The sequence below is a fragment of the Dromiciops gliroides genome, chromosome 2 (assembly GCF_019393635.1).
Source record: "Dromiciops gliroides isolate mDroGli1 chromosome 2, mDroGli1.pri, whole genome shotgun sequence".
NCBI classification, from domain to species: Eukaryota; Metazoa; Chordata; class Mammalia; order Microbiotheria; family Microbiotheriidae; genus Dromiciops; species Dromiciops gliroides.
Window position 1 is genome coordinate 97,737,317 of NC_057862.1, and position 19,394 is coordinate 97,756,710.

Here is a 19,394-nt window from a genome sequence, read left to right on the forward strand (position 1 = left end):
CTAACTTCTCCATTACTGTTTTGGTCACCATCATCCTCCCAGTTACCCGGGCTCTCAACCTAGATGTCATCCCCAGCTCCTCACTCTTTCACATCCCATATCCAATCCATTTCCAAGGCCTATTGATTTTTTTACCTTCGTAATATTTCTCACTCATGCCCTCTTCTCTCCTCTATCCACTACCTCCACTACAGGCCCTCATCACCTCACATTTGAATTATTGCAATGGCTGGTTGGTCTCCCTGCCACAAGTCTCTCCCCACTCCTCCATTCTCCTGTCAAGTTATCTTCCTAAGGTTCAGGTCTGACCATGTCACCCATATACATTTCCTGTATATTCAAAAAACTTCAGTGATTCCCTATCACCATCAGGATCAAATATAAAGTACTTTGGTCAACTAGGTGGCACGGTGGATAAAGTACCAACCTCGGATTCCAGAGGACCTGAGTTCAAATCCAGCCTCAGACACTTGAAACTTACTAGCTGTGTGACCCTGCACAAGTCACTTAACCCTCATTGCCCCACCTATATAGTATTCAGAGCCTGTCATAAATTGCCCCCTCCCCACTTTCTAGTCGTCTTATATCTTTTAGCCCTCCAGGTACTCTGTAATCCCATGGTGTGAGCCTTCTTCAAATAAATCATTCCAGTTCTACCTCTGGTTTCCTTGTATTCATTCAAATTCCAGCCAAAGTCCTACCTTCTAAAAGAAGCTCTTCCTGATGCCCTATAATTCTAGTGCCTTCCCTCTGTCATTTATTTCCAATTTATCCCATCTATGGCTTGTTTGTATATAGTTATTTGTATGTTATTTCCCCCCATTAGACCAAGACTTTCATAAGCACCAGGGTTTTTTGTTTTTGTTTTTGTTTTTGCCTTTCTTTGTATCACCAGAACTTAACACAGTGCCTGGCACATAGCAGGTACTTTATAAAATTTTATTGACTGACTCAGTAGCAGGAGAACTCTTGTTTGACCTTGGACTATCTTGCTTTCAAAGTCACTGGTTGTTCAAGGATCATTTTTTTGAAAGCCACAACTTCATGACCTTAGATAATGCTGACTCCAGCAGCAAATACAAGTTTCTAAGGAAGCTCCCAGGGGAGTTAGATAGGGAAACTCCTGTTGGGTTAACAAGTTAATGCTGAGACAGGGCAAGTTCAGAGTCCCAGGTAGAATGCGTGTATCAGGTGTTCAAACTGATAGCTACACCTGATCTTACTAACAAGAAATACGTTGTTTCTCTGTGCTTAGCCAAATACTAATGGGATCTTTGGACTGGCTTGTTTAAAATCTTTTTTTGGGAGGGGTAAGGGGGAGCGGGGAATAAGAACACTGCCAGTTTGTAAAAGAAACAGTGAATAATTATATTTGTGAAGCTGTAACACTCCTTACTGAGAGGTGCTTTCTAAGCACCAAACTGGAACATTTTTCAAAAGTCAAAAAAGCTCCTTTCTCACTAGGGGTCCAGGACTCCAAGTTCTGTGTTCCTTTGCCTGGTCAGGACAGAATAGCCCAAACCAAGCCCCTGCAGCCAGAAGAAAACAAAAAAATACTAGTCCTTTTGAAAAGGGGGAGGAGGAGGAGAGGAGAGAGGGAGAGAGACGGAGTGGGGGGAACAAACGAGAACACAAGGGCGAAATCAGACCTATTAGAGAAACAGACAATTTTGAGAATTCCCAGTCTAGTAGTGTGGGAACTTCCCACCAAATATTAGATCAACCCCAAAACGTCACAGAATCTCAGAGATGGACAGACATAGTTATTGTTTGCCTCAAACTAGGATTGGTTCCTCACAGCTGTTTAACCTTCTGTCTGCTCTGATCTCTGTGCCTTTGATCAACCTTTCCCGTCTATCCGGAATGCTTGTCCTCCCCATTCCCACCCACCATTCTCTCTGTTTAAAAGTTAAGCTATACCTAGTTATCCTTCCTTCCTTCATTACACAATTCCAAACATCTTTCTTCATGAAGTCTTCCCTGATTCCACCAATAAGCATATCCTTCCTCCAAATACCCAAAGTATTTCACACTGAGCAGAAGATGACATGAAAAAAGTGGATGTGGGCCTCTGGCTCAAGGGGCACTGGCTGACTCATGTTCAATGATAATGAACACCAGAAGACAATGTATAATAAAGCTCAATTATACAGCTCATTCGTAGATAGGATTTTTCAGAATACGAAGCCCTTTCCTTTCAATAGCCTCCTGACGAGGTCAGCACAAGCATTATTATCCCTATTTTATACACAAGGAAGCTGAACGTTAGAAATATGAAGGGAACTTGCCCAAGGTCACACAGTTAGTAAGTGTGTAGCTGGGACAGCCAAGTTTTCTAACAGGGAGCCCTGTGCTCCTTGCACTACTATTACATGCTGCCTGTGGAGAAAAAGGCACTGGAAATGATGTCAGAAAACCTGGGTTCAAGTCTCACCTTTGCCCCTTAGTAATCATGAGACCCTTGGGAAATCCCTTCAGCCCTCTGAGCTTGTTTCCTCAGCTGTAAAATAAAGATAAAAATTCTTTTGGTGCCCTACTCATCAGGGTAGGATGAGGAAAAGACTTTGCCATATCATTTTTGATCTCTTACTGTTTCCATTCTTCCCCCTCCACTCCAACTACATACCTCTTTGGCTTCCTTTAAGGCTCCACTAAAATCCCACATTCTATATGAAGCCATCCCCAGCCCCTCTTAATTCCAGTGCCTTCCCTCCCTTAACTATGTCCTATTCATCATCATATATATATATATATGTATGTGTGTGTGTATGTGTGTGTATGTATATATGATCCTATTCATCCTATACACACACACACATATATATGTTCTGCATTTATTTGTTTACATGTTGTCTCCTTCATCAGATGGTAAGTTTCTTGAGGGCAGAGACCATCTTTTGCCTCTTTTTGTATCCCCAGCAGTCAGCACAGTGCTTGGCACATAGTAGGTGCTTAATACATGTCTGTTAATTGATTAAATGCTGGAGGAATTCAGAGGAGGGGGAAGAGTGAGAGCTGAATGTAAATCAGAGAAGGTTTCATAGAGAAATAATCAAGGTGCTTAAATTATTTGTGTGTCTGTGTGTGCGTTTGAGTTTTGCAGAAGCAGCATAGTATGGAAGGGAGGGGAATCTTTGGAATTACAATTGTGAGACCTGAGTTCAAATACTGGCATCTGAGGCCCCTTCCAGCTCTCAATCTATGACCTTTTTATCCTATGATTTGAACAAAGTTCTTCCTGCTCCTAAGCCAGCTTAGTCTCTGTTATAGCCCACTTCTTTATCTGTAAAATGGAATCAATAAAGTTCATACCATCTACCTCATAGAGCTACTGGGAGGAAAATGCTTTGTTTATCTTAGAGCACCATAAAAATGAATCATTTTTATTGCCAAAATTACAAATTCCTATGTGTAAAATAGAGAATAAGTAAAACTGCAGCCGTACATACCTTGGTTGTTGAGGACCAAGTAAGAAAATGTATGCAAAGTCCTTTGCGAACTTTAATGTGCTCTGTGCCACACATCATTCCAATAATAATTGATAGAAATATTTAGTAGCCCCAGTGACGCCCCTTAGCCTCAGCCCTTGTGCTTGTGTGTTGACACGATCTTGTTTTTGGTTTTCAGTGGCCCACCCTCAGGACCCTCATCACCCATCAGAGAAGCCCGTCATCCAGTGCTACAAGTGTGGAGAGCCATGCAAGGGTGAAGTGCTCCGGGTTCAAGCCAGGCATTTCCACATCAAATGCTTCACGTGCAAAGGTATTGTGCTCGTCTGCTTCCTGGACTGATGGTTTAACAGAGTCACTATAAGGTTATAGGATATTAGAACAGAAAAGGGACCTTTAGAATCTACTTCATCCACCTTCCTCATTTTACAGAGGAAGAAACTGAGGCTCAGAAAAGGGAAGGGACTTTTGGTCACACTTCTCAAACTAGAACTCAAGTGTCTCAGCTCTGTCTGGTGCTTTTTCCCAGAACCCATATTGCCTCTTTTTTCTCTGAAGTCTACCCCAGAAATGGAGTGAACTTTCAATTTTACCATAGAACAATAACTGTAGATAATTTTTCCGGTTTAAGCAATGTTCTCCTCACACTATAACCTGATAAAGGCCCTTTAATTCTTTCTTTCTTAGAGGAAAAAAGCCAAAGATTATGTCACCAACCTGAAGATGGGGATGTACAGGCCCTAAACCATACCAGAACCACTGTTCTGAAGAGGAAGGTTGCACCCTGCTTCATTTTCTCTTGCTTTGTATAATGCACATGTTGGCTGTACCTATATCCAACCCATCCTCTATAATTTAAAAACAAAAATGTAGGCAACCTCTCAGACGTGAGATGTTCTTGTTCCCTCACATGTTATCCTGTTTTCCTGAGTCCATAGCAGTAATAGGTGGTTGGGTAGGTAAGGGCCTCCCTTGTTCAAAGATATCTTCCCTCAAAGGGTTTACAAATTTGATATTTGCTTGACTTACTAAACTCCTCTTTCAAAATGAAAATAACCCCTGAGAGTTTGAAGCCTATCACCAGTCACTCATACTCAAGTGGAGAATTCCTTCCTCAGATGGATGTCACTTTCCTATTGGGAAGCATGAGAATTTCATTTTCTGGGGAGAAAGGAAGTATAACTGAAGCCCTGGGCATTTACAGGATGGTCTTAGGAGGGTGCTGGATGCCTGAGAGTATGGTGGTAAAAGTTTCACAAAAGGAGGGTAACAAAGACCAACTTTTCCTCAGGACCTAACAACTAGACTTGCTAGCATTGGATATCATTTCTTATTCAACCTTTTACATACCCATCATCAGCTCTCTCACCTGCAGATAGGAAGTGTTGGACTCTGATTTTTTTAGGTCCTTTCTGGCCCTAGAAATTCTAGGATTCTAATGCTAATATCTTTAGCATTGACACACTTACAAGCATAGTCTTTTGGCTGGTCAAATTCTTGAAAAGGTGCCATGGTTGGGGCAGCTAGATGGCACAGTGGATAAAGCACCGGCCCTGGATACAGGAGGACCTGAGTTCAAATCCGGCCTCAGACACTTAACACTTACTAGCTGTGTGACCCTGGGCAAGTCACTTAACCCCAATTGCCTCACCAAAAAAAAAAAAAAAGAAAGAAAGAAAAGGTGCCATGGTATCTTGTTATATTCATGCGTGTTTAAAATGGGCTTTTCTACTAAAAAAAAAAAAACAATAAAATGGGCTTTTCTGGAGTTCTAAAACAGTCTTCCCTGGGAAGGAAGGGGTGCAGTGGAAAGAGGTCCCATTTATGTTGCTTACTACCTCTGGGACCTCAAGCAAGTTATTTACCTTCCCCAGAATTCTCTTTTCTAGTCTGTTCAAAGAGGGGGTTGTTGTTGAAGGCCTCTTCAATTTTAGAAATCAATTTAATAATAATAGCAGCCCACATTCGTAGAGTTCTCAATTTTACAAAATGCTTTGTCTGCGATACCCTTTAATAGTCATACCACCTCTGTGAGGTTGGTGTTATTGTTATCCCTGTTTTGCCAAGAAGAAAAAATTGAAGCTTAGAGTTCAAATGGCTTGCCCTGAGTCACATAATTAATAGTATCTGAGGCAGGATTTAAGGCACTCTTTCTGACTCCAAGCCCAGCATTCTATCCTCTGTACCAGTGGTGCTACATTCAAATAGAAATGTGGGCCACTAATCCATATATAAAGATCCCTGCGGGCCGCATATTAACTTAGTTTTAAAATGTATTGTTATCTAGGCTACTTTATACCCCACTGATTCTATTTAGTATTAGAGCTAAGACTAAAATTCAGATCTCTTTTTCCCTTTCTCACTTCCCCCCCCCCAATACAGCTTACTGACTCCTGCCAGGTATTTATTATATCTTTATATCCTTCAGGGGTTTTCCCAGGACTTTACTAAGGTGTGGTTAAAGGGAGAGAAAGATTTAGAGCTAAGTAATTTTTCTCCCAACAAATGAGCATCTACTGGATGTATTATATCTGCCATTGCCAACAGTGATTTGCCTCTTATCATGAAGCCTCATGTTTAGAGCTTTAGAAGTCTCTCTTGTACATGGTGATATCTATTTTGATGATTCAGTGCTATTCTAACCTATTCTGATAATGATTCCTAGAGATGATGAGACCTCTGGGAAATCACTTCGGTTTCTGTCTTTTTGGCATTTTGAATACAGGGACTAGCTGGACATTATCTAAGCTGTGAAAGGTTGACAGATGTGCCTCATTTCACATAATAAATGTATTCCTGGACAGTTACTTTTTTTTTTTTAATTGAGGCAATTGGGGTTGAGTGACTTGCCCAGGGTCACACAGCTAGTAAGTGTTAAGTGTCTGAGGCTGGATTTGAATTCAAGTACTCCTGACTCCAGGACCAGTGCTCTATCCACTGCGCCACCTAGCTGCCCCTGACAGTTACATTTTTATAAATTGATTTACATGTTAAATGCCCTGGGAAGACTGACTATTGTAAGGGATCCCTATCTAATAGAATGATTAATTTCCTAAAGTAAATAAACATTGCCAAAACTGTATTTTGTAAGTTATATGGTCCTAAGGATACAAGATGGAGTCAAAGTGGGGTTTGAGCCCCACTTCCAGCCATTTGTGACTTGGAATGGATCATTCAATCTCTCAGAATCTCAATTTTCCTGTTCTCTAAAATGGGCTTCATTTTGAGGGAAAGCAGTCTGTGGATTATAAAGGCCTAGCAAGTAGACTTAAGCTACTACTAAATAGAAATTGGAGTTGTTGTCTTTACTTTCAGTTAGGGGTTGTCTCCAGCTTGAGAGAATAGCTAAATCAAGTTCTACTTTGTAGAGTCAAAAAAATATCTTTGCATGACGGCTTTTATGAATAAATAGAATAAGCAGTAGTCCTCTGGCCCTTCACCTACCTGTGTCTTCTATAATTAGGATGTAAAACTTAAAAATATCATGATTCAAACGTAGCTTTTGATATTGAGAAAGCCGAGGGAGCAATAGAGCTAGGAGCTTCTGAATTGTAGAGAGTGGGATATTATTATTGGAGGAGCAAATGGAAGCATAAATTGACCATAGACTTAAGTGACTTCAAGGCTTTTCTCTAACCTGGTCCTGGGGGTGCATGTGTAGTACCAGAGAGCTGGAACATGATAGATTTTCCTTATTTCCTGTAGTGTTTGAATCAAGCTGGAATCAAGAATTGGTGGGTTAAATTTGTATTTCAACTGTATTTCCTTTGGAAAATTATCACAGTAGTCAGCAAAAGCAGGGTGTATTTGTGAAATGTTATCAGTATTAGATAGGGGAGATTTTAAGGCTCTTTCATATATATTTTGGCACATTTGTTTCCCACAACCACCCATTTAATGGAGCAACCCAAGCAATGGGCTAAACAATGCTTGATAAATTAATGAATTAAACAATAAATTAATTGAAGCTGCTGAGGAATAATACTTCTTATAATCTAAATTCCAACGGTTTTCTATTATCTCTAGAATCAAATACAAACCCCACTCTTTGACATTTAAAATCTTTTATGACTTGGCCCCAACCTACCTTCATAGCTTTATTACAGAACAAAATATCTGAGTTTTCCAAGTAGCATTTAAATGTGAATGGTTCACTACAATTCCCACTGTGCTTTTTCACCTTCATCTTCCCAAAGAGCATCTGTAATGTCATATTTTAATTAGAATTAATTAAAATTAGAAGACATGTGGTTACAAAGAGTCTAGACTAGAGTCTGCTGATGTCCTATAATGAAGAGGATCTATATGAAAAGACCCAGCTGTTAAATGCAGTGCTAAGTCAGATTGGTAGATGGCACTGATAAGAGATACTTTTACCAAAGTCTGTTATCCTGAAGTACTTGTATAAGCTGGTGCTTCTTGTGTATGCCATTTTAACCTCCACAATATTGGAGGTTGGGCTCATTTGAGCCTGTTGGACAGGGACTGTTGGTTGTGGGAGTATCTGAGACTGTCTTCTGTGGTAAAGTCTACAGGGAGTTATAAAAAAGTGATTAGATAAAGGGGTATTAAGCTCAGTTCTCCTCCCTTGGGTATTTTTCTTAGGAGAAGCTAGAACAGCAGAACTTTAAAAGGTAAGAGTCACACAGCGGATGGGAGCCAAAGTGGGGGATGGTATTGGTGGGGGAAGATTGACTTTCATATATAGTAATGACCCTCAGGGGAATAAAAGAAGGCAAGTGGGTGGGAATCTGCTTTTCTGTCCCTTTGGCACCAGTCTTACTTTCTCTCTATCCCTCCCCCTCACCCCTCTTTGGCCTTAGCCACATTTGGGTTTTTTTTTTCCTTAGTGCAATATTTATCCTATTCTGTTACTGTTATGTAGTTGCATTGTGACATCACATAATATGAGTTAATAAAATGTTCTTTTTACCCATTTTGGGGAGTTGTTACAAGTCAGGGTAGGAGATTTATCAAATGAGCTGACTTGATTGACCCCAGAACACCCATCAGAAAGGCAGTAGAAAGACAAAAGGCCAGTTATATCTCTCCAAGTAAATAGCAGACCAGGGAGTGAAGTGGAGACCAGAGAGCTGTTCTCAAGTGGAAAAGAGCCCAGGGAGGTATCCAGGGAATGGTCAGGAAGTGAGTAATCTGTCCCTAAATGACAGAAGTCCAGGAAGACAGTCTGATGGTGGACATGACAAATATTTTATTTTACTTTTATTTATGCCTTTTGTTTTTATATTATACTTATTTCCAAATATATTCCTCCTTACTTCTCCTGCCCAGCAAGACTTGCTGTATAATAAAGATTTAAGAAGAATGAGGAAACAAAAATCAAGGCAGCAAAAGCAAACACATCGACTGTTTCTGAAAGTATAAGCTATGATCTCCACACCCATAGCTCCCCATCTCTTCAATGAAGGGAGATATATTTTCTGAATAAATCTCAAGAAGCAAGTTTGATTATCCTAATGACACATTGTTCAGTTTTCTTTTACTGTTCCTTACATGTATTTGTTGGAGTCATTGTAATAAAATTTCCCTGATTCTACTTATTTTACTTTGTATCAGGGCATATATTTCCCACATTTCTATGAATTGTTCATATTCATCATTTCTTAAAGTGTGGTAATGTTCCATTGCATTCACATACCACAGCTTGTTTAGCCATTCCCCAATGAATGGACACCTTTTTTTCCCCTAGCTCTTTGCTACCACAAAAAGCACTGCTATAAATATTTTGGTGTTTTGAGAGCCTGTGTTTGACCTCTTTAGGATATATGTTAAACAGTAGGATCTCTGTGTCAAATTTTCAGTATATATATGTATATGTACACACGCACATATACATACACACATGCACATATATACATGCACGCACATATATACGTGTACATACTTATACATATATATAATACTCAAATGTACAAACATACACACACACATATATATATTTGCACATTGCTCTACAAGTGGTTAGACTGATTTACAGCTCCACCAACTATGTATTAGTGTTTGTTTTCCCTCATCCCCACCAATATTATTGTCCATTTTTTTCTTTTGTTATCTTTGCCAATCTGTTATGGGTGAGATGAAAATTTAGTTTTTCCAATATGAGTTTAATAGTATACCTATCTATATGGTAATTCCATCACATTCACTTTTTATGTGAATTTTTTATCTTGAATATTTTCAATAAATATCCATAATGTAAAATTTCAATTTTCTGCCAGAAGCTACATGGTCTTAAATAGTCATAAGAAAGAAATAGAACAAGGGTCATGAACCCCTATGGAAGTCTGGTGAATCCCACGGACCCCTTCTAAGAGCAGTGTTTTAAAATGCATACAATAAAAATATGGGGTCATAAAGGAGACCAATTATAGTAAAATTTAGTTATGAAAACATTCCAAAAAATACCAAGTTCATAGACCCAAGTTAAAAACCCCTGGAACAGAAGATCTTTAGAAAAGAGATGCTTTTAATTTTTGTAAGATATGTCTTATTAACAGATGTCACTGATGAGAGAAGCTTTGGTTAAACTCTTGCCCAAAAGCCGTTGTCTAAGTTGTTGTCACTTCTTATTTTGTGCTATTTTCAACCTGCATATTATCAAGCTTCCTTTTCTGCATGGACAGCCTGGATAGATGCTATTTGTGAGCTCAAGCAGAGAGCTGATAATGAGAGAAGGAAAAAAGCACTGTCTCATGCCTCAGAGGTGAACTCTGTCTTCAGAATGAGATCCATTTTAGAGCATTTTAGCCATTCAATAACTCATCTGAATGCCAGAGCATTATTAAAAAGAAGCTGCACCCAAGTATTTTCTTTTCAGCTGGCAGGGAAAGCTCATGAAAAGTAGCTGTCCTGTCCTTTCTGGCAATTTCCCTATTCAATCTGAGGAACAGTAAGGACTAATAAATTGTAGCAGATTCTTTTTTTTTTTTTTTTAGTTTTTCTTGCATTCTATTGAAGATGTAAAATCATTTCAGTCAAAGGTCATTACTTTGATGGGGTCTACACTGGCATTCTTTGCATTATCTGAAGAGAAAGACAATGAATGAACAACGTAAAAAATGATTGGAGGTAAAGGGGGAATGTTTAAGACTACAACTCATAGGATCTATAAGAACTGGAAGAAATCTTGGAGACCAGTTGGTTCAATACCCTCATTTTGCAGTTGGAGATATTTAGGTCCAGAGAGGGGAAATTATGTGCCAAAGGTCAATAAGATTCAACAATGTTTGCTAAACTGCAGCCATGGGCAAGGCACTGCTCTAGAAGCTCTAGGTGATGCAAAAACCAAAACAATTTTTGCTCTCAAGAAGCTTATATTTTACCAGGGTGGGGATAGAACTCATATGGAAATGAGTAAATACAAAATAAATGCAGTTTTGTTGTTCTAGACCTGGTTTTCGTTAGCATGGGGAGTGCCCAGGAAAGAAATGCCCTATATTTATTCTTTATGGTACAGTGGATTCTTCATTGCTATAGTGTCAGAAAGGTCTATGTTTAGGTACTAGCTGTGTGACCCTGGACAAGTCACTTACACTCTCTTACCACAGTTTCCTCATCTATAAAAGGAGAGGGTAAATTAGAACACTACTTGCTGCAAAAGCCCAGGTGAGAAGCAGTGAGATGTTTAAGCTTGTATAAATGCTGCATGAGTAAAGAGAAGAGGACAAATGTGAAAAAAGTTGTAGAAGTAGAATTGACAACTCAGCAGTTAATTAGCCATGGGAATTGAACAAAATGGAAGTCATTGGATGACTTCAAGGTTGCTAACATTGATGACTAGAAGGTTATTAATGCCTTCATCAGAAATGGAGAAGTTTGGAGGAAGCATAAGTTTGAGAAGAAATATAATAAGTTTTCTTTTGGCCAATTTGAACTTGAGATGCCACTAGGACATCCAGAAAGAGTTGTCTAGAAAACCATTGGTAGTATGACAATACCAGTAATGTGAAAACCAAGGTTCAATCCCAGGTGGTTGGGGTTTTTTTTAGCCCCAAATCATTTCTTCTTCAATATGCTGTCCTTACTACAAAAGGGAGCAAAGCTTTTAAAGAACTCTGGAACAGGGGCAGCTAGGTGGTGCAGTGGATAGAGCACCAGCCCTGGAGTCAGGAGTACCTGAGTTCAAATCTGGCCTCAGATACTTAACACTTACTAGCTGTGTGACCCTGGGCAAGTCACTTAACCCCAATTGCCTCACTTAAAAAAAAAAAGAACTCTGGAACACTTTAGAAAAATCTGATTAAACATAAATGCTTGAATGAATGATAACTATAGGATGTACATTTTCAAGTATTATTACCTAATCGTTAACTGAAGTTCCTTCAGGACCTCTAGTATGGAAGTTTTGGGGTCAACCTGGGTTACCTTGCCTTAGGAGAAGCTTTGTGAAAGCACTCTGTTTTCCCCTTTGTATCCTCAGTGTTTATTTAGCACAGTGTCTGGCATGTAGTAAATGTTTAATAAATATTTGTTGACTGACTGACTTAAATGTAACCCTTCCCAGAGAGCATTTTAGTAGCTTTGCTATCTACTTAGGTCTTTGTTGTTGTTGTTGTTGTTGTTTGTCCTTTATTCTCAGAGGACCATGACATCAGGGAGGTGATGTCATGGTTTGCAGTGAGTTGGATTTAAATGAGGCAGGGCTGAGCAAGGTCACCAGCCTCACTCCTTTCTCAGGAGCCACCAGGGTCCAGTGGCAAGATATAGATCAGGATGACTGGAGATGGAGCCCTTAGGTCTCTGTAAGATGCTTACCAAATTAGGATCCTTCTAAACAGAACTGTGTACATCATGATGGGAGCATTGGGGAAAGGACCTGATTAAAAAGTTAAAGTGGAGAAAACGGTGCTGTTTGATTTTTTGACATGGCTTTTATTTAATAGATAAAAATAGACTTGGCATGTTACTGGTGTAAGGTACTCTGTATGTGTGTGTGTGTGTGTGTGTGTGTGTGTGTGCGCGCACGCGCGCGCGCTCCTGAATTCACACATGCATATGCATCCATATTCACAGTTTAGGGGCTTATGAAGCAGGGAATTATATTATATTATTTTTATAGTCAGTAGCAAATTTAAATGAAATACATGATATACCAGCTGACATTTACATATAGCATTTTAAAGTTTACAAAGTTCTTAGCATACATTAGCACATTTGATGTACTCATATTCCACCTGAAATTGTGAAAAATGGTCAAAAAATGACCAAGTTGACTTGTGCCCTAGACAACTTATGTACATTCTATTTCTCCTAATCTTCTAGGGCTAAAAGATTCTTTAGCCTCAAAGAAGATTGAGGCACCGTCTTAGATATAAAGGTAATTGTCCTGTTGTAACTGATTTCCAAACAGACATTTCACAAAGCCTCCCTCAGTAATCCATTTTCATTTGTAATCATCCTTTTAGTCAAAATGCCTTTTTCATCACATATTCTCTGAATTTCTTGGTGCCCTTTAACTCTTGTGCTCTTCTCTTGAAGCAATTTGATTATTACCTTTCCTCAAAATAACCCTTCCTTTCCTTGAAGACCTTTATTTATCAGACCCCTTCTTCTCTGGGCTAATCTCAGCCTCTTCAACCTTTCTGCTTTAAGTGTTGTTTCCAAACCCTTTCATCATTTTGTTGCCTTTCTCTAATCCTGTTTCAAATTCTTCTCATCCCTCTTAGAACATAGAGCCGCAAACCAATCACAGTACTAGACTTGGTATTTAGAGCCCTCTTTGTGATACCAAATATAAGGCAGAGGACAATCTATTGCTATAAATAACCAGCTTGGCTTAAAATTAACTCTGTGTTAAGTTGTTATTAGCTTCAGCTGCTAGAGAACTTCCCCAGATCTTTCCTCTGTGGCTCTTATTATGATGTTTTGGGGAAGGGAGGGCAATGCAGATGGTAAACTGGCTTGGTACCACTATTTCCTTGCCAATAAGATACTTTTAGAAGCAGAGACCAAATTTCAGGCCCTAAAGAGGCTTGATATAAAGAAGTGCTGATCAGCATATGCTACTGCTCCATTGAACCCAGCCTCTCAGATAAGTTGTAGTTACCTAAAGAACCCTGGGGAGTGTGTGAGGAAGAGACCTGTGATTTCATTGGGATAGGGAACTCCCTCTACCAGTACAGATCTGAGACCTGCTCTGCATTGGATAGCCTTAGAGCATTGTCTGGAGCACAGATAGTGAGGTGAACTGTGTAGAATCAGAGATAGGATTTGAACCCAGGTCTTGATTACTCAGAAGGTGGCTATCTATTCACTGTACCATGCTGCTTCTCTCTTTATAACAAAGGGGAAAATTTTGGCATTGTTTTAGTTCTTATTACTGAGAGATTTGTGAAATCAGCACCATACCAAAAACACTATGGGAATCCCTCCAGAATTAGATATTATCTCCAGCCTCTATTTGGAGAGGCAAGAAATATGAACACAATCAGTTAAATAACAGAACAGGATGACAGTAGAAAGGATGCTGCAAGGTATTATATGGTAAGTTGGTGATCATGAGGGACAAATGAGATAACACATATAAAGAACTTCACAAATCCTAAATTGCTATAGAAATGCTAGCTATTACTACTACTACTACTACCACCACCACCACCACCACCACCACCACTATGTTTAACTGAATTTTTCAGAAAGTAATTTCTGTGGATTCAAAGGGGTGACCACATTGTGTTCAAGTAATCAACGAAAGGTTCATGAAGAATGTAGGATTTTCTGGACTTTGAAAAATGGGGGAGCAACAAGCAAGGAATTTTTTAATGGTATTTAAGGCAGAGGAAGGAATTATTGAAGAAAAGGCATGGAGAATAAAAATAAGCACTTTGCGTTTATGAGATAGTGAATAGGTCAACATGGTTGCAACAGAGGATGTGTATTAGGGAATAGTAGCAGATGAAGTTAAAAACAGACTGGGGGGGGCAGCTAGGTAGTACAGTGGATAGAGCACCGGCCCTGGATTCAGGAGGACCTGAGTTCAAATGCGGCCTCAGACACTTAACAATTACTAGCTGTGTGACCCTGGGCAAGTCACTTAACCCCAATTGCCTCACCAAAACAAAACAAAACAAAACCCACAGTGGGTTTTGAAGGTCATGAAGGGCCTTGACCACCAGGTTTAGGAGTTCAGATTGTATTTGGTAGATGGTGAGAAACCATCAGATATCTTGTAAACAGTATTCCAGCAAGATTAATGTGGTGGCAACATCCAAGATGAACTTATAGACCTAATGTAAAGAGGCAAAGCTGACCTCAAAGGGATCAGACTTGGTGGAATATGTCTTTAGATGAGTATGCCTTATTCAAAAGAAACAGGATATCTAAATGTTGAGGCCCTGTATATTAAGAAAGTATACTCAGGAAGAAATCTCAGAACCAGCAGGAGGGGAGTATGCTGCAAAAGAACATTTGGAATATGGTCTTTGGAGAGAAAATCAGAACATTTTTGTCATTTGGAATATTACTGTGGACCACTTGAGGAAAAGAGACAAGGAATTTATGAAACAAGTCATTAGCCTGGCACAGAGGTGTAAGATCATAGTTATGGGAGAGGGATTCATTTCCTCAGCTTCCTAATGGAGCTTTCCCTGGAAAAAGAAGAGCCTCTGATAATTTTTAATGATATTGTCCTTCTTCAAAAAGTAGAGAATTAAGTAAATTCTATTGTGGTAAAATATTCCCACTAATAGGAAGACCTTGATACTGAGGAAGATATTATAGAAACCATGGGGGAAGTGACTATTCTCTCTTAAAAATTGTGACAGAAAAGAAGATAGTTGGACAAAGTTGGATGTACACACTTGATTTAGGGAAGGCAGGTTTCAGAGGATTCAGAGGAAAGATAGGTTGAATTCCATGGACTAAAATTCCAAAGGGGAAATCAACCCAAGAGGCTTGGAAAACTCTCAAGAATGAAGTTCTGGGGCAGCTAGGTGATACAATGGATAAAAACACCAGTCCTGGATTCAGTAGGACCTGAGTTCAAATGCAGCCTCAGACACGTGACACTAGCTGTGTGACCCTGGGCAAGTCACTTGCCCTGAAAAAAAAAAAAAAAGAAATTTTGAGACCGTAAAGGGAAACAATTGTAATGAAGAGAAAGGAAATGAGATGTGTCTGAAGAGAACTCACCAACTCACAGAGTTTTAAAAAGCTATATATACAAAAGGTGCAAGTAAACATGGTAAAAGATGTAACCTGGGAAATACAAAAACATGACATGTAGTACGTGTTTGAAAATTGACTAGCATTTTGGGATTCAAAGTTCAGAGGGATAAGCATTTCCTTAACATCCCTAAGAGCAATGTGTACCATTACAATCTCTGAGCCTGAAGGGGAGCTTGAGTCACTGCCAGCAGCTTAGGAAAAGGCCCAACCTGTAAGAAAACAGAATGAGGAATGGAGGAGGCAGGGGAGAGAAGGGAAAAGAATGGTGAAAGAGCATCCCCAACCCAGCTCAGGACTCAAACTGAACTGGAAAGTATTAAAGGCACAGGGACAACAACACATAGAGGATACTGAAAAAATGGCAGAGTTGCAGCAGAAAAGGGAGAGATTGAACTGAGCCATCAGAACTCTGCAGGCATCTTGGACGGGACTCAAATACTACTAGTTTTACTAACCCCTTCAAAGATGGAGGGAAATTACAGTGAAAAAAAGGGTCTGCTTTTTCTCTAACTTCCTCCATTCATGCCTGTCCACTTATAAACATAATAAGAAGCTCTGTTCACTTCTTTTATCTAAACATTTTAAAAATATCCTCTTGGTGCCTCAATACACAAAAATTTTAAATTAGCACAGAAAGCTAAATCTCAGTCTGAATGTTAGGAATTTTCCTAACTAGGGCCCCTGTGCTGTTGTGATGGTACCATGTTTTTGTCTGATATAAACTGCAAAACAGTAAAGGAAGGGACCACTTGGAGCTGAGGGCATCTTATTGCCTCAAGGCTAAAAAGTAATCTTATTGTTACACGTGGGGATGACTGATCACATCTCTAGAGAGAAGGGACAGTACAGTGGTGGTCAGAGAAAAAATTACACCCCAGCCTACCATCAAGGAAAGAGAAAAGGAAGAACTGGGAAAAGCTAGGCTCTGCCCTATCCATCAGGAAAGAGAGTGCCAGCTAGGCAATACCATACTCCACAGTAACACTCCATGTTGTTACAAGCTTAGGAAAACAAAAGAGGTTTTAAAAGCAATATTGGGAGAGAAAGGGGATAGTACCACCACTTGGAATATATGGGATAATAACTGACAACAGAGAAGAAGCAGAGATGCACTATTATTTTGCTTCTCTTTTCTCTGCCAAGGCAGAAAGACTTTATTATGAGAAAGGACACAACAAAAATGGCTAAGAGTTAGCAGATACAGGATATAGTAAAAGTGTACATAGCTGCCTTTGATGGATTCAAGGCACCTGAATCAGATCAGCTCCATCCTTGGGTACTAAAAACCAAAAACAAGACAAAAAACTAATGGATGTGATTAATGAGAACTATTAGTAATCTATGAAAAATCATCGTGTGAGAGAGGTCCTACAGAATTTTAAAAGGGCAAATGATGTCCTGAATTTTTTTAAAGCCTTATATTCCTGGGAAAATCTTAGAACAGATTATTAAAGGGATGCCTGGTAAATATATAGAAAATGAAATTGTGGTCCAAAATGGCCAGAAAGACTTAAATCAAAAACAGGTCATGTCAGACTAACCTTATTCCCTCTTTTGGCAGCGTTACTAAGAAGTTAAATCAGGTGAATTCTCTAGATATGATGCTTGCCAGATTTTAGCAAAGCATTTATTTAATATTATTCTTGTGGAAAAGATGGAGAGAAGTGAGATAGATAAAAATAGTTAGATGAATTGAGAACTGGTTGAATAGCCAGACTCAAAAAACATTCATTAATGGTTTGCTGTCACTTTGGAAAAGGGTCTCTATGAGAGTACCTCAGAGATCTGTTATTTAATTTTTTTAATCAATAACTTGCTTGAAGGAATGTGTCGTATGTCTGCCCAATCTGTAGATGACACATTGAGAGGAATGACTAACACACTGGAGATCACTGGGGATTCAAAAAGATCTCGACAGGCTAGAGCATTGGGCTGAATTCAATGAGGTGAGATTTAATAGTGATAAAGTCTTATACTCGCGTTTAAAAAAAACTGAATTAACAAATACAGGAATGGCGGAAGCATAGTTTCTTGTGGGAAAAGATATATGTGTGTAAACTATTTCATTTAGCCATCCACCTAGTCTCTCTCATGCTCTCTCTCAGGCAAGTAAGCCCCTATTCCTTCTCCTCTTCCCCTTCTCTTCCTCTTTTGCCTCCTCCTCCCCAATCTTCAGCTTTCCATATTCATGCAATTGAAAAGCTTTTATGTGGACAGATATGGGGAAGATACAAAGAGGCAGAAAGATTTAAACTTAATGTGAGGGGGAAATTCAATAATTAGATCTTAATTAGACTAAAGTGTATTGGGCTACTAGAAAAGGTAGAGAATTCCCACTTATTCTGGCTGTTCTTCAAGCAGAAGCTAGATGACCTCTTGTTGAATATGTGGTAGCTGGTACGGATTCTTTTTCAGATACAAGTAAAACTTAGACCACTAAGGTCCCTTTGAATTCTAAAATTTGGTGATTCAGCATGTACAATGGATTGGACTTAATTAAAGGCTCCTTAAGGACTTCAGCTTGGAAATGCTTTTAGGCTGGTTCCAGTTACTGTTTATATTATATTGTACACTACACAGAACTTTCCTTTTTTTTAAGGATTTTTTTCAGCTAGTAAGTTTTCCTTCCAGAATCTAGGCACTTCACCCTTGTGAAAAGAGAACAAAAAGAAGGGCTGCCCAGGCATAATCTAAATTATATGTACATGTTAAAGACATTGTTTCAATAAGTATAAAAGGTAGAATTGGGTTAAAAACATTTATCATTGTCAGTTTGCTTCCCGAAGAACATAGTATTAACTCCAGTCAGTGAATATAGATGAATCCTCTATTCCTCTTTGCTTGATTGTTCCTTAAGTAACTCTGAACCACATGAGACTGTCAAGAAAATGTTGATGTGAGAAGAGAATTCAATTTGATAAGCTGTGGTATATGATTGTGATGGAATATTATTGTGCTATAAGAAATGACAAGCAAGATGATTTCAGAAAGGCCCGGAAAGACTTGTATGAACTGAATGTATAGTGAAGTGAGCAGAACAAAGAGAACACAGAGACAGCAATATTGTTTGATGAAGATCTTCGAATGACTTAACTATTCTCAGCAATACAATGATCCAAGACAATCCCAAAGGATTGATGATGAAGCATACTATCCACCTTGAAAGGAAGAACTGATGTTGAACACAGACTGAAGCATGCTATTTTTCACTTTTATTTTTTTCTTATCCAAGTTTTTTACACAAAGTGATTATTATGGTAATGTTTTACATGATTGTACATGTGTAATCTATATCTGACTGCTTACCACCTCAGGATGGGGCAAGGGGAGGGAAGGAGGGATAGAATTTGGAACTCAAAACTTTAAATATTATTAAATTATTAAATATTATTAAAAATAAAAATTAAAAATGGGAGAAAATTGAATCTGATAAACATTTATTGAGTCCTTACTTATACTTAGGGAGATTACATTCTTTTTTTTTGTGGGGCAATGAAGGTTAAGTGACTTACTAGTAAGTGTCAAGTGTCTAAGGTCAAATTTGAACTCAGATCTTCCTGAATCCAGGGCAGTGCTTTATCCACTGCACCACCTAGCTGCCCCCTAGGAGCTTACATTCTACAGTAATTAGGTCATAGTAAGCATTTATATACTTGTTGTTTTTTTGTTTGTTTGTTTGTTTATTTAAGTTTTCAACCTTTGTTTAGATAAAATTTCCAATTTCACATTTTTCTCCATAGTAAGCATTTAATAAAATCT

The 19,394-nt window shown here is 38.8% G+C and overlaps 1 protein-coding gene across 1 annotated transcript in view; it reads left to right on the forward strand.

The window, feature by feature from the left end:
* The window catches only part of LOC122738349 (actin-binding LIM protein 1-like), a 342,439-nt gene that overhangs the window by 202,424 nt on the left and 120,621 nt on the right, over nt 1–19,394 (forward strand). The window contains exon 2 of the mRNA XM_043980400.1: nt 3,628–3,762. Within this exon, the coding sequence (XP_043836335.1) occupies nt 3,628–3,762 (135 nt within the window). The remainder of the gene's footprint in view (nt 1–3,627; nt 3,763–19,394) is intronic.